The sequence below is a fragment of the Solanum pennellii genome, chromosome 8 (genome assembly GCF_001406875.1).
Source record: "Solanum pennellii chromosome 8, SPENNV200".
Classification (NCBI taxonomy): Eukaryota; Viridiplantae; Streptophyta; class Magnoliopsida; order Solanales; family Solanaceae; genus Solanum; species Solanum pennellii.
In genome coordinates, this window is record NC_028644.1 from 59904158 (window position 1) to 59918186 (window position 14029).

The 14029-nt window shown below is 29.0% G+C and overlaps 1 protein-coding gene across 3 annotated transcripts; it reads right to left on the bottom strand.

Annotated features, from left to right (window-relative positions):
• Window positions 1–6085: 6085 nt before the first annotated feature.
• On the bottom strand, window positions 6086–9215 carry LOC107027059 (protein NRT1/ PTR FAMILY 1.2-like). 3 transcript variants are annotated; one of them, XM_015228227.2, is made up of 4 exons: window positions 8992–9215; window positions 8863–8912; window positions 7119–7669; window positions 6086–7006 (listed from the first exon to the last, which is right to left on the bottom strand). In XM_015228227.2, exons 1-4 carry the CDS (start codon window positions 9089–9091, stop codon window positions 6157–6159), a joined length of 1551 nt encoding a protein of 516 aa, XP_015083713.1. In that variant the 5' UTR covers window positions 9092–9215; the 3' UTR covers window positions 6086–6156. The 3 variants fall into 3 exon arrangements, with proteins under 3 accessions (XP_015083713.1, XP_015083712.1, XP_015083711.1); XM_015228226.2 differs by having other exon boundaries at window positions 7119–7630; window positions 8695–8912; XM_015228225.2 differs by having other exon boundaries at window positions 8695–8912; window positions 8992–9214.
• Between the last annotated feature and the right edge of the window lie 4814 nt (window positions 9216–14029).

Sequence of the window (14029 nt, forward strand, 5' to 3'; positions counted from 1 at the left end):
TCATAGATGTTCTTGTGGTGATGACTTCCAGATTTTGGGGAATAATAGATGTTGAATTTTTAGAAGTTATTGAATTGTCTTTTTATTAATGAGTTTAAGTCTTCCGCATCGTATTTTGTTCATTATGGTTAAAATGTTAAGGTTTAGATTGGTTGGTTCGCTCACATAGGAGGGTAAGTGTGGGTGCCAGTCGCGGCTCGGTTTTGGGTCGTGACAAAAAGTCGATATAACTTTTCAATTGAGCAAAATAGAGTAATTATTAAATATAGAATTGAAAAAAAATAACTAACTATTTATTGATTGTTTAGATTGACGATTAATCTAGGACATCTATTTTTAGTATATCTGTCAAACATTTGTGAACGAAGAGAGTTTATACTTATCCTAATTTGTCCTTATAATTAATTATAGTTATTTTCTTACTACATTCTTCAAGACATTGTATTTATTATATTTAAAGGGTGATTTAGTAAAATTACCCTTCTATTGATAGTTTCTTTAGGGTGTGCCAAGTTAATAATAGACAACTATTGTTGGCTAGGGGAGTATATACATTACTAAAGAGTGTTATAGCTTTTATTGATATTAATTAATTGTAAAACAATATACACTTTTAACGACAATAAATATATACATAAGAGAGTATTATATCTTTTATCAACACTGATTAATTATTTTTGGATCCAATATCACTATAGTCTTTTAGAATACTTGCAAAAGAAATACTAATTGCGTTTAATTAAATATTGATCAATTTTAAATTAATAAATTATTGTTATTAATTAATTACTGCTAAAAAATAGCTTTGATATTATGATAATTCTATATAGTTAGTAGTACTAAGGACAAATTAGTCAAACATAAAATTCTTCTAATAAGGGTTGTGGTAAAATAGTAAGTGTTCTTTCATCCTCAATCAAGAGGTGTTGAATTTTGAGTCTCTTTAGGTATAAAGTCACTTTTGTTTTGGATCATTTTACCCTTCAATGTGAAATTTTTCTACGCGAATCTAAGCTAGCGTTTGGCCATAAATATTCAAATATTTTTGGCAAATATTATTTGGATGAAAATTTGGATGAAATTTCACCATGTGTTTGGCCATAGAATTTGTGAAACATATTTCATTTTTTTAAGAAATATGATTTATACCTATAAGTTTTTAAGACTATCAAAACTAACCATAAATTTGTCTTACATAGCAAAATAGAAATCTCGATTTCCAATTTTCTCAAAAAACTCATTCCTAACTTCTATTAATCGTGGACCACTGATGGCATAACCTTTAAATCAGGACATCCTCGCATCATCATGCAAGACACTTATAAGGATTGATGTTTCTTCATCAGTCCATTTATCAACCGCTGAACCACGTGATTTATTCATTTTTTTACGTTTCTACAATACAACATCAACATGACAACACAACATATGCATCACTTTATTTTTTTTGGAGTGCACAAAATCTGAAAGCATGTCTTTACTAAAAATGAAAGACGTACGAACACGATTGAAAGTATATTACCCTGTTAACCGGAAAAGGTGAAGTCATAGAGTTCTCGTCGGAAATCTCAAAACCAACTTTAGGAATAATGGGCATTACAAAACTTAACAAACAAGACCGAAAAATTAGTTGTGCCAGTCTAATGAAAAAATAAAACACAAGGAGAAAAGATTCTTATCATTCGTAACTCTTAAACCTAGACAAGAGAACATATTCATACAAATCAATTCAAGCAAGTTCAATGTAAACGAAATTCACTATAAGAAAAAATATGTAGATTTTTACAAATAACCTTCAACTTGTTTCTCCACAGTGGACTGCCACAGAGCTTATACTACGGTTGTTCAACTAATTTTTTGGATATAAAAGTCCATATACGTATATGCTCTATATAATAGAAAAGTGTATTAATTGAGTTAGTTGGCATATGGGGAGCTAATTGAATTGGTTGGTGTTAATAAATCGGTTATTTTTGTAAAATATATAAGTTAGGTGTAAAAATTGAATTTCTAAAACTTTCCAAATAATGAAATTTTCCCAAATACTAGAAAAAATTAGTATTTGGGAATTTGAAATATTTGCCAAAAAAATTTACCAAATAATGAAAAAGTGTATGGACAAACAAAATTTGCCAAGTTCTTTCCCAAGTTTTACTTGTAAAATCTATGGCCAAACGGGCCCTAAATATTAAACACCAGCACATGCACCAAAAGTTTAATGAAGGGCTTGCACAACAAAAACTATTTTTAAGAAGAGGAAAAAATTATTGCTGTGAGTTTCAAACATATGAGCAGCGACTCATTCAAGTTGTCTGAAATCTACAATAATCTATTGTGTCTTAAGGGTATTCAAATATGTTTGTCCAAAATATATTATATAATCACTTTGTATTTCATTTTACTTGTAATATATACAATATTTTTTCAATAAAAGATGTTCAAATGGACACCTTGACAATCACGTGGCTCCGCCCCTGCCGGACACCAAATGAGAAAAAAAAACACTATCACTAACTTGTCGTATGTGGATTTACGAATTTTATTTTATAAATTATGGATCATAATTATTTTTTTTAATGAAGGACAATTTATTAAGTGTTGAATAAATTATTTTTTTATATGCACATCAACTAATATTTTTAACTCAAATATAAATTTTGAACTAAAATTATCGATCATACGACCTGTAATTATAGTGATTGGTCATTTATGCCTACCAACCAACTCTTAATGTGCCGATCTGTAAAAAATTTCATCATACGATCCTTACTTCCAAACCAACTAATAAATCTTCATAAAAGATACTAAAGGACAAATTTATTATTCATTAACACACAATATAAGATATTTTACTCTCTAAAAAATATTATTATTTTAAAAAATATAAAATTTTCCTCTCAGATATATCTCATATCTTCTGTTAAATATATCTTTATCCTCTTTCGAATACATCCCTCTCATTTAGCATTATGTCATTTGTTGCATCAAACCACCAAATAATGTATCCAAGAATAATGATAATTTTGAAATTTTATAATTCAAAAAACTTTCAAAATAGAATATAATTATCTCGTAAAGATAAGAAATTTCTTTACCTAAAATACTTTTAACTTTAGGCCTCATTTGGTCATGCGATATGGCATCATGATATGATATCATAATATAGAATTATGAGATGAAATTAAAGTTTTTTTTGAACATGTAATATGACATTTTTGTGTTGTATATTTTCTCATAAACATAAGAATCTCATAAGTCGTAAAACTATTAAAATAACACCAATTGTTTATTCAATCTTACAAAATAAATAAAAATATTATATAATCGCATAATAAATTATTACAAAGTTATTTGTTCTCCACATAAGTAACTGTTTCATTTAACTTTAATTCGATAAAAAAAATAAGTTGTAGTGTATTAGTCTATAATATTACTCAACAATCGATTGGCGCGAATTAAAGTAACTCTATGTTAGTGAGAATAATAAATTTTAAGTCGGTGAGTATTATAAATTTTGAAAAATAATGATATCATTATAAATTTTATTTACATATAAAATAAGATAGTAAATATAAATATGGAGATGTTTTAATAAAATATTAACTTGTGAATCAATTTTTGTATTAAAAGTATCTCAAATCATGATATGAAAATCCTACGTCATGATTTTTGGAGAGATGAGATGGAATCAACGTAAAATTACATGTTCAAACTTTAATTTCATTTCACAATTTTATACCGTGATATAATATCGCATGACCAAACATCTACTTAGTGTATAATATCATCTAAGGAAAAGGCTCAAATATGCCATCAAACTTTCAGAAAAGGCTCATTTATGCCATCAGTTAAAAGTTTGGCTCATTTATGTCATTATCGTTAAAGAAAAGGTTTATTCATGCCATTATTTTTTAAAATGATTTTGCAAAATCATTTTTGACACGTGGCCAATTATAATTCGGCCACGTCATCATTTTTTTAATTAAAAAAAATCATAATTCTGAAAAAAAAAGTGAATTAATTTTTTTGATTTTTTTATTAAATAAATTGATGACGTGGCCAATTATAATTCGGCCACGTCATTAATTTTTTAATTAAAAAATTAAAATTCTGAATAAAATTATTATTTTTTATTTAAAAAATTGATGACGTGGCCGACTTATAATTAGCCACGTGTCAAAAATGATTTTTCAAAATCATTGTTAAAAAATAATTGCATGAACGAGTTTTCTCTTTAACGATAATAGCATAAATGAGTCAAATTTTTAATTAATGACATAAATGAGTACTTTTTCTGAAAGTTCAATGTCATATTTAAGCCTTTTCCCTGTCATCTATTTTTTGAGTGAAAAATATGGACCCAACGGGAATCAATCCTGCGTGCTGCGTCCTTTCTTGTCACGAAACAAATCTATCATATCATAGCAAGTGCAGAATATTCCCAAGATTTTTTTCTCATCATATTTGATTTTTGCTTCTTTTTTTTTATAAGAAAAGGCAAAATATTTAGTATAGTCGATCTTATATTTTTATTAGAAAATATAATATTTAAATATCTTATATTTGATTAAGGCATCATTTATTTGTATTTAATAGAGATCTGAATTTTAATTATTCAAATTCAATTTATTAAGTGTGTTTATTTTTTAAATTTGAGTCGTAATCATTCAGAGTAAGCCATTAAATTGATTTATTTCTTTTTTGAAAAAAATCTCTTAATGAATTCGAATAAATCAGATTTTGTAGGAGAATTGAGACTCATTTAATACGCCATATTCTCCAAAATATCACACAATATGTTTCTGCCTCTTCCTCTCTATGCAACAATCTCTATCTAAATTCCAAACAAAATTATGTATTTTGGACTCAGAATTTGAAAAGAATCGTTTGCTTTTGGTGAAATTTTCGATCTAAGCACCAAAAGCAAACAATTTATGTGAATTGTCAAACACAATAGTAAGTTTCAGATGCATATTTGAAACTTGAAACAAATAGACATGTATCCATATGAAATAAAAATATTTAGAACTCCATAATTGAGGTAAATCACTATTTTGTTTTTATTTGACAATAAAAAATAAAGGTATAACCAATCAGAGACGTAAGGGTGCACATGCACCCGTTAATTTCGAAAAGAAAAAGCTTATATATATAGTATATATTTATATACATAAAAGATAATAATATATTTACTTGCGCATCCTTATACAGAAAAGCTAATATCGTTTAGTATATAGGGTTAAAACTCATCAAACCACACATTGAGCTATCTTACATATTCGTTTGATTTTTTACTTGTTTGACAACATTTTACCATACATTGAACTATGTTGAATTTTTGTTTAATTTATATTTTCAGATATGTTAATTTTTTACTTCTTTGATGATATTTTTTAAGGAAGCGTTGATACTGACATGCATGCATATATGATAGTGTCCGCACTATTTCAAATCGTGAGTTCACTTCTGTAACCAGAGACGTAGACACATGTATGCCAGGGTGTCCAAAATGATACACGAAGTGATTAAATCACATATTTTGAACACCCTTGATAGGTTGTTATAGCCTATTGATTTTAGATGTCTTGAATGTGCATTTAGACATCTTTAATGAGTCAGTGCTCGGATTTTCAAATCTGACTTGCAACAATTTTTCCCCTTTTTAAAAAGAGCTTTTATTGTTAATTTTTAGACCCTCTTCATAAAATTTCTGACTCCCTCGCTATAACAAACCCTCTTTTGAGATATCGACCGAGAACGAAAAAAAGTAAACAATTAGATAGATATTGGTTCATATAAATAAGAAGCTAAAGCAATACACAGTAACTGAGTAAAGCTCCATTGATTTGGTTTACTTTTGAGTTTTGAGATAAAATAACCGTTGTAGCTAAAAAAAAAAATTAAATTCCCTTTAAATAAAATATTCAAAATATTATAGATAATACATGTACACAATGTTGTAAAGCTATTGTCTTTGCTATGTGAGTCTTCTTCTTTCCTTTGTTCTTGCTGAAACCTGTGACTATCATCATATATGTTATAGATGTTTCACCTTACCATAATACAATTTAAATTGACAAAATCATTTCTGTATAGAACAATATTTAACAGCAACACTAAAAGAGTCACCTTATCATACATATATGTACATATACATCAAGCTCTCTGAGTACTGTATTCGCGCTCATGGCGATTACATCGACAAATTATGAGAAAAAAATATAGGAAGTTTACAACATTGAGAAAAGCAAGTAACCAGTAGTAATAATCTAAATGACCATTGTTAATATTACTTGACAACCAGCTAACACCACCTCCATATGAAGTAACATTATCCACAACATTCACCAAAAGACTCCCAAAAAAGCCAGATACTGACATTCCAAGTGTGAAAATAGCCACAACAAAACTAGACATGCTTTTTGGAAGTTCAGAGTAAAGGAACTCTACCAATCCGATTGCATTGAAAGCGTCAGCTAGTCCAAGAAGCACGTACTGTGGAACAAACCACATAGCCGACATGTTTATATTTGGAACGTCTTGTGGAACTTTCTGATCAATTGCTATGCCCCGTCTTATGCCTTCTGTTATCGCTGAAAGTACCATCGCTGCAGCAGAGAGAACTAAACCAATTCCCATACGAAGAACGGGGCTTAAGCCTCCTGGCTGTCCTGTATATCTGGCCTTTATTGGCACGAGAGCACGATCATAAAAGGCAATCCACATTACTAGAGTGATTACCATAAAGACAGAAAAAGATCCGGCTGGTATTTCAAAATCCGAGAAGATATGTCTATCCATCGTCTTTGTTTGGAGTGTGGCAAATGAAAATTGGTTTAAGCTCAGCTGAACCATTATATTGCTAGACCACATGGGAACAACTCTAAGAAGAGACTTCAAAGATACTACTTGTTCTACACTACAGAGTCTCCACGGATTTGAAGCGAATCCATCAGGATTTATATCTCTTTCAGGATCTTCAATCATGCAAGCTTTATTTAAACACCTGCACGAAGATCAGTCAAAAAAAGGTATAGTTTTAGCTAGAACAGCTAATAGTAACATATAATATTGATGTTACTAAATCAAACATAGGATACCCTCCGAACGAATCATACCTAAAGCTGCTTGTTAAGGCTTGACTTTCAGAATCAGGCGATTGATGATAATAGTTTGCAAAGTTAACAGGAAGATCGATCTTTCTTTTTCTAACAGCAGCCACAAGTACTTGAAAGAATCCAGTGAACAAGCTTTCACTAGCACTAACTTTGATATACATAGAAGAACCCAAAAGGAAGGCTGAAACAGAGAAAAACATAAGGATAGCAGGAATTCCGAAACCAATTCGCCAACCAAAAGCATCTTGAATGTACACAATTAAGGTCGTCGCAACAAGTGTTGACATTCCAATAGTAGCGTAGTACCAGTTGAAATAACTTTCCATAATCCTTTTATTATTTGGATTTTCTTTGTTGTCCAATTGATCAGCACCAAACGCTATAGAACAAGGTCTAACGAAACCAGCTCCTAGAGCAATTATCCCAAAAGAAAACAATAATACAAGGAGTTGTGCTGGTGTTGGTCTATCACATTCATTGATATCAAAATGATCACAACGTGAAGGCCTCAGCTGTGGAACCATAGTGGTTAACCAAAGAATAGTCATTCCCTTTGGAAAAAAGACGAAAATTTATCTCAGTAAAGATGAATTCTACATCGCTAAGAAATGTTATTTGTCCAGAAACATCTACACTGGTTAATGAGGTTCTTGATTGTTTTCTCATGAACTAACTTCAACTAAGTACTTGTTTTAGACATAAAAGACTTCCAATTGTGACTAACACAACTAGTGTGGAGTAATAGAAATGGCATAATGCATAAATTTGTCATTTAACTTGGCCTAGACCACATTTATGTCCTCAAACTTTGTGTGTGCATAAGTAACACTTACACTTATATAAAGTTGAACAAGTAGACACAACTGTCCTACATGACATATACAAAGCAATTCGAGTGTATTTCACTTGAATTGTCACATAGGAAGCATGTCTCCAGCAGAGCAGTAAAATGCAACTTCTATCGAGTGTGGGTTATCAAATCCCATCGCTGAGATGTCCAGCGGATCTACTTGTTTAACTTACTACAAGTTTAAATGTCTACTTATGCACGCCAAAAATTGAAAGATATAGATATTGACTGAGACCAAGTTAAAAGAAACATTTATGCATTATGCCAATATAAATTAAATAACTCAGCTTCATTCTCTCAAATTAGACATGTCAATAAAGTTCAGCAAAACCTTACTAAATTTAGGATGAAGGCAGACTTCATAAGGAAATAATTGAGCTGAATTTACAGGAAATACATATTTTCCGGCAACCAAACACCAGAAAATGACTTATTTCCAAGAAAACATTTCCCTTCATGCTAAAAATACAGACCGATAAATGAAATAATCACTACAATAAAATCAACTTTTAGCGGCAATAAAATATGAACATACATTAACAAAAGTGTGCTCAAATCTTTATCAACATCAGTTAATTGTCATTATATTTATTGTCATGCTTTAACGGCAGTTACAAAGAGTGCTAAAAATTATTTTTTTTAGAAAAAATATGTTTAGTGACAATTAAGCTATTATCATTAATTAATTGTGATACTAAAGATCAGAGTAGAGTTATTGGGATATACAAAAAGGCTGGAGATAGATCCAATAGCAACAACAGTGAAGCGACCCAAGAATGAATCAGAAACAAAGGCACCCAAAAGGGCCAATCCATGGGAAAGAGCAGACCATAAACTCAGTAAACTTGTAGCTGTTACAGTTTCTAAATTATAAACTTTCATCAAATATATCACCATATTTGGCTGCAACCCATAACTTGCCACTTTCTCCAATGTTTCATTCACTGCAAAAGTCAGTAAAAACACACAAAAAAAAATTAAATTAAACATAATGGAAGAAACCCCATAAAGATTTTTTCTAACCTATGATGAATGGCATGGTTTTGAGACCACCCTTTGTGTAAGTTTTTGGCAAATGATCTAACAACCTCTCTTCTTCCTCTTCCTCCACAATAATAGCCATCTTTTTAATTTTATTTAATTTTTGTTTCTGATTTTGTTCCAAACAGTGTTGCTAAGGGGTGAAGAGAAAATGATTTAGCCCCATTTGTGGAACATCTAAATTATATATTTGTTTTGTATTAGAGATATAAGTTTGATGAATTAGTTCTATTATTTTTTAAAATGATGATTTAATGGCATGACATATTTACTAGAATAGAAGGAGACTTTTGAGGTATTTAGCTTTTTTTCTTTTTGGATAAAAAGTTAATATTATTCACTTTCTATTTTTTTTTTAAAAAAAATTGCAAACATGAATTTCAAAATACACAATTTATATTATTGTACTTAATTGACCTTTAATATTATTGATTTATTATACAATTTATGATTAATTAATGTAAGTTAGCATTCATGAGTGATTTGTATATCAGTTTTTTTTAATGTATGTGTTTATAAGAAATTAAATTAGTCTGTTATTAAAAAATATATTTAATGACATGTCATGCCAACTAGGAGAGAGTGAGCCTTTTGAAGTATCAAAGTATATTTAGAGGAAAATAGTGATAGTTGAGTGATATTTTAGTCCTAAATGAACATAAATGATACTTCAAAACTATTTCCTTAAGTTGGGTGACCATTTAGGGAATTAACTCAAAAAAGTACATCTTAAAATGTTAATCAAAATTCATATCGTTTGACTCTCAAAAAGAAAATTATGACAATAAAAAGGACGAAAAAGAGTATTCAATTGGTTTTGGGATTTCTTTTTCTATTATAGAAGATTAATACGCTTCGGTCCAACAATAGTTATCCAATATACTATTTTGGGATGTTTAACAACACTTGTTTACTTTGTGAAATCGATAATTAATTTTATATTTAGTTCCTAATTTACCCTTATCGTTAATTATAATCATTTTCTTATTACATTTTTCAAAATATTATATTTATTATATACAAAGGACAATATAATAAAATTATGCTTCAGTTTATAATTTCATAAGAATCATACAAAATTAATAGTGAATAAATATTATTGAACATGAAGAGTAAATATCAATCGGTGTGGTTACGTGAGGCAACAACAACAACATTAATCGGCTGCTTCAGTTTTTTTTTAACCTTCTATTAAGGAATTTCATTTATAATTTAAATATTCTCGGAAATTTTCTGTTGTAATAAAATATTTTCTAACCGAGGCAATTTCATATTTAAGGAAATCCAAATTCAAATCTCTTATATTAACTTTTATTGGTAGTTTAGTACTTTAGTTTCCTCGCGTGTGATATTATTTCTGATTTTTTTAGGTTTCAAATTTAAGATATTAATTTAAGAGTTTGAACTCAAAAAATAATTTTAGAATGTCACTACTCACTAGGGATTCGGCTCATCTATATTTCTCTTTTCTCCATTTCCCCAAATCCTATTTGGATTAGTGACATATGCATAAGTTAAAATAAACGGTTAAGATTTATTTTTTCAAAGTAAATTTCTAACCATGATTTAATTAATAAATATATTATATATTAAGTATTAAAAATTATTATAATCTTACAATCTTACCAACATATTATCTTGTCCATAAATATAGGGAAAAAATTATTTTCCTAATTTCATTTACAAGATAATATGTTGTTAAGATTATAAGATTATAATATTTTTAATACTTAATATATAATGTATTTATTAACTAAATCATGGTTAGAGATTTATTTTGGAAAATTAAATCTTAACCATTTATTTTAACATATGTCATGTTTAACTCATCCAAATAGAAACTTGGGGAACATGGAGAGAAGCCGAAGTTCCTAGTTTGGGTTAAAATGGTTGAGTCATAAGATTGGGCCACGTGTCACTAATTATTCTTCCGTTAGAGGGAGGGACAAATGTGATTTTGGACGGTAACACTTTATTTGTATCATTGTTACCCATTGTTTCATAATGTATTGTATTGTATTGTACTGTATTGTATGATAGATACAATGTTTGACTAGATTGTATTGTTTGTTGTTGTTTAGTAATATTTTAATTGTTTAGTTTAATTGTATCGTACTGTATTGTAATTTATAAATTTACTTAAATATCTTTAATTATTCTAGGGTAGGAGGTTTGACTAGGTTTAAATAAGGGCAACTTTCACATATAGCAAACAAAAAATTCATATTTGTATGCTATAGCAAAGTTTGCATAATTGCGCTCCATAGCAAACATAAAACTGTATAATTCGCTATACATATACAATTGTATAATTCGCTGGCCTAAATTGTATAATTCGCTGGCCTATTTCGCTGCAATTGTATAATTCGCTATCCTATTTCACTGCAATTGTATAATGCAAAATTGTATAATTCGCTGCCTATTTCGCTGCAATATTTTTATAAAATTTGCTTTGCATACAATTGAATCGAATTAAAATGTATGTATATTGCATAATTATAAGTGTGTATTTCACTGCAATTGTATAATTCACAATTGTATAATTCGTTGGCTTTTTTCTCTGCAATATTTATATAAAATTTGCATTTGTCTACAATTGAATTGAAGTAAAATGTTTGTAAATTGTATAATTAAGTGTATAACACGAAGATATATGTTTTTGCATGTGTAAATACAATTTTCTCTCGTTTTATACAAAACAGAAACAGAATTTATACACTTATGTGTATAAAGCGAGAGAGGCGAGCGAGATTTTTGGGAGAGAGGCGCCTGGCAAACTTTGACTAACGTTTGCTATGCAGGACAATTAAATCAAACCTTAACTACTCCATTTATTTTAGGTTATTAGTTTGCTATTATATACAATTTTCCCTTTAAATAATTAAGGTAAAGGGTAAAATAGTATTTTTAAATATTATGTAAAGATGTAATTGGAAAAATAAATTAAGTAACAATGGAACACACCAAATTGGTTGTTTCATAAAATAGGGATTTCCATTGTTACGTAACAACGAAATTTAACAATACAGTACAATACATTTTAAGTAACAATCAAAACAAACATTGTAGGTATAGTAACGATACAATACAATACAATGGATAACAATGATCCAAACATAGTGTAAGAGTATTGATAAACTAAAAGTATAACGAAAGGTATATGCATACTATTTACAATAGTTCAGAGGTATATTTATCTTTTTTCCCATCATAATAATAGTTCCTATATGAATTAAATTTATGATCGCAAGTACTTTAATCCAAATTTGTTTCTCATAATAAGAAGAAATTTTTCTTCAACCATCTGAATATTGAAGTACCACTAGGAAAGTGGCTAGCCTGCAGTATTTATTGGGTAAAAATTTCCTAACTTAATGAGCTAATTACATAGATATAGTTTAATTTGTAATATCATGAATTTAACGAGATTTTGATGCGTTTAAATATATTCAGATATATATACGCAAAATATATAGGATTAAAGTTCAGTGTAATTTATTTTAGATACATTGTATTCAATTAAATTCGTATATTTAAGATATACATAAATATATATTACTTGCCTCCCTCGCCTTACTCTTATCTCGCTCGCCACTTTGCTTTTACCACTCGCGTATTTGATCTAACATATACATGTGAATTACACCTGTTACATGTATCTAATGTGTATCTATTATAATTTACAAGTAACTAAGATGGATAAATAAATCTCACTTATCTTCCTTCATTCTGACTCGCCTCTCTCCCTATTTCACATGTGATAGTAAAAGTTCTACATTTAAATATATGACTTAAAATTTAATAAAAAATTATTAATTTGTTATAAACAATTTGTATTATAGTGAATGTCTAATTATGTAGAGTCCTTGTAGGATATGGTTAGGAATCCTACTTGGGGACCAAGTAAGGTTTTCCCTATAAATAAAGGGTTTTCCTTCATTGTAAATAAGATTTGTGAAAGATCTATGAATCATGAATATACTTCAAGAGAAATAAGAAGTCTTTTCTCTTCTCCCTACTTTCTTCTTCTTCTAAATTTATATAGTTCCATAACACGTTATCAGCACGATTATTCTATTCTTAAAGAATTGTGAAAAGACGGAAAAAGTGCAAAAAGATATCTTGCATACCTTATGCAATAAGGTTCTTATATCTTCAAGGTAGGATTTATCTTTATGTTATAATTATTTATGTAACAGATCTGAAGGTGCCATCTAAAGTAAGTATTTAAAGAGACTTGTCGACTTTTTATACGTTTAATTTTAACCGACTGGAAAGAGAATTTCTTAATTTATTTTAATAATTAAATAAGCACAATTTAGTGAAAGATATGTTTTCAATGTTTATATGAGGTACGTGATCTATTCAGCTATATCTATTAACTGCTAATGTCGATTATAAGAATTCAATAATCTCAATTGTGTGTAATTATAATGTACGATTATATTAATGATCATCAAAGTGATAAAATTAAATTATTTTGACGGCTTGAGGTTGAGCCTCATTGTGGGTAAGACGATAGATTTAAGTTTTATCGCATCAAAAGAATAAGACGATGGATTTACGTCCAATCGCACCAAGAGGGTAAGACATCAGAAGTCTTGATGCTTTGTGATGAAAGATGTTGGATTCAAGTCCCTCATTGATTTATGGCATAAGACGTTGGGTTTGAGTCTCAATGCACCATATTGATGATATTATGATGACTAAGGGAAATAATGAGTTTTTGATAAAATTAGTCATGAAATATATCTCGTTAAAGCAGATCCATTCCCCAAAGTGAATGTAGCAGTGCATAAATGTCTAAAAGAAGACAATTGATTAAATGATGCACATGAATATGGAATGAGGTACTAAGTTATCAAAATTTGATGTACTTAGATGATTGTGTTTCATTCATGAAGAATGAGAGCTTGTGATAAATGGTAAAAATACAGATCCATTCTTTAAAGTGAATGAGGTGATAAGCCACCATGCTAGACGTGAATTTTCTTGTAATGATTGTTAGCAAGGCAAGCTA

What these genes read in the sequence shown, in the direction of transcription:
- LOC107027059 (XM_015228225.2), bottom strand. Translation starts at nt 9,091, where the DNA reads ATGGCTATTATTGTGGAGGAAGAGGAAGAAGAGAGGTTGTTAGATCAT. An exon ending in AACCATGCCATTCATCATAG is followed by an intron (nt 8,913 to 8,991) that starts GTTAGAAAAAAT and finishes TGACTTTTGCAG; the next exon opens with TGAATGAAACATTGGAGAAA. An exon ending in GCCTTAACAAGCAGCTTTAG is followed by an intron (nt 7,007 to 7,118) that starts GTATGATTCGTT and finishes ATCTTCGTGCAG; the next exon opens with GTGTTTAAATAAAGCTTGCA.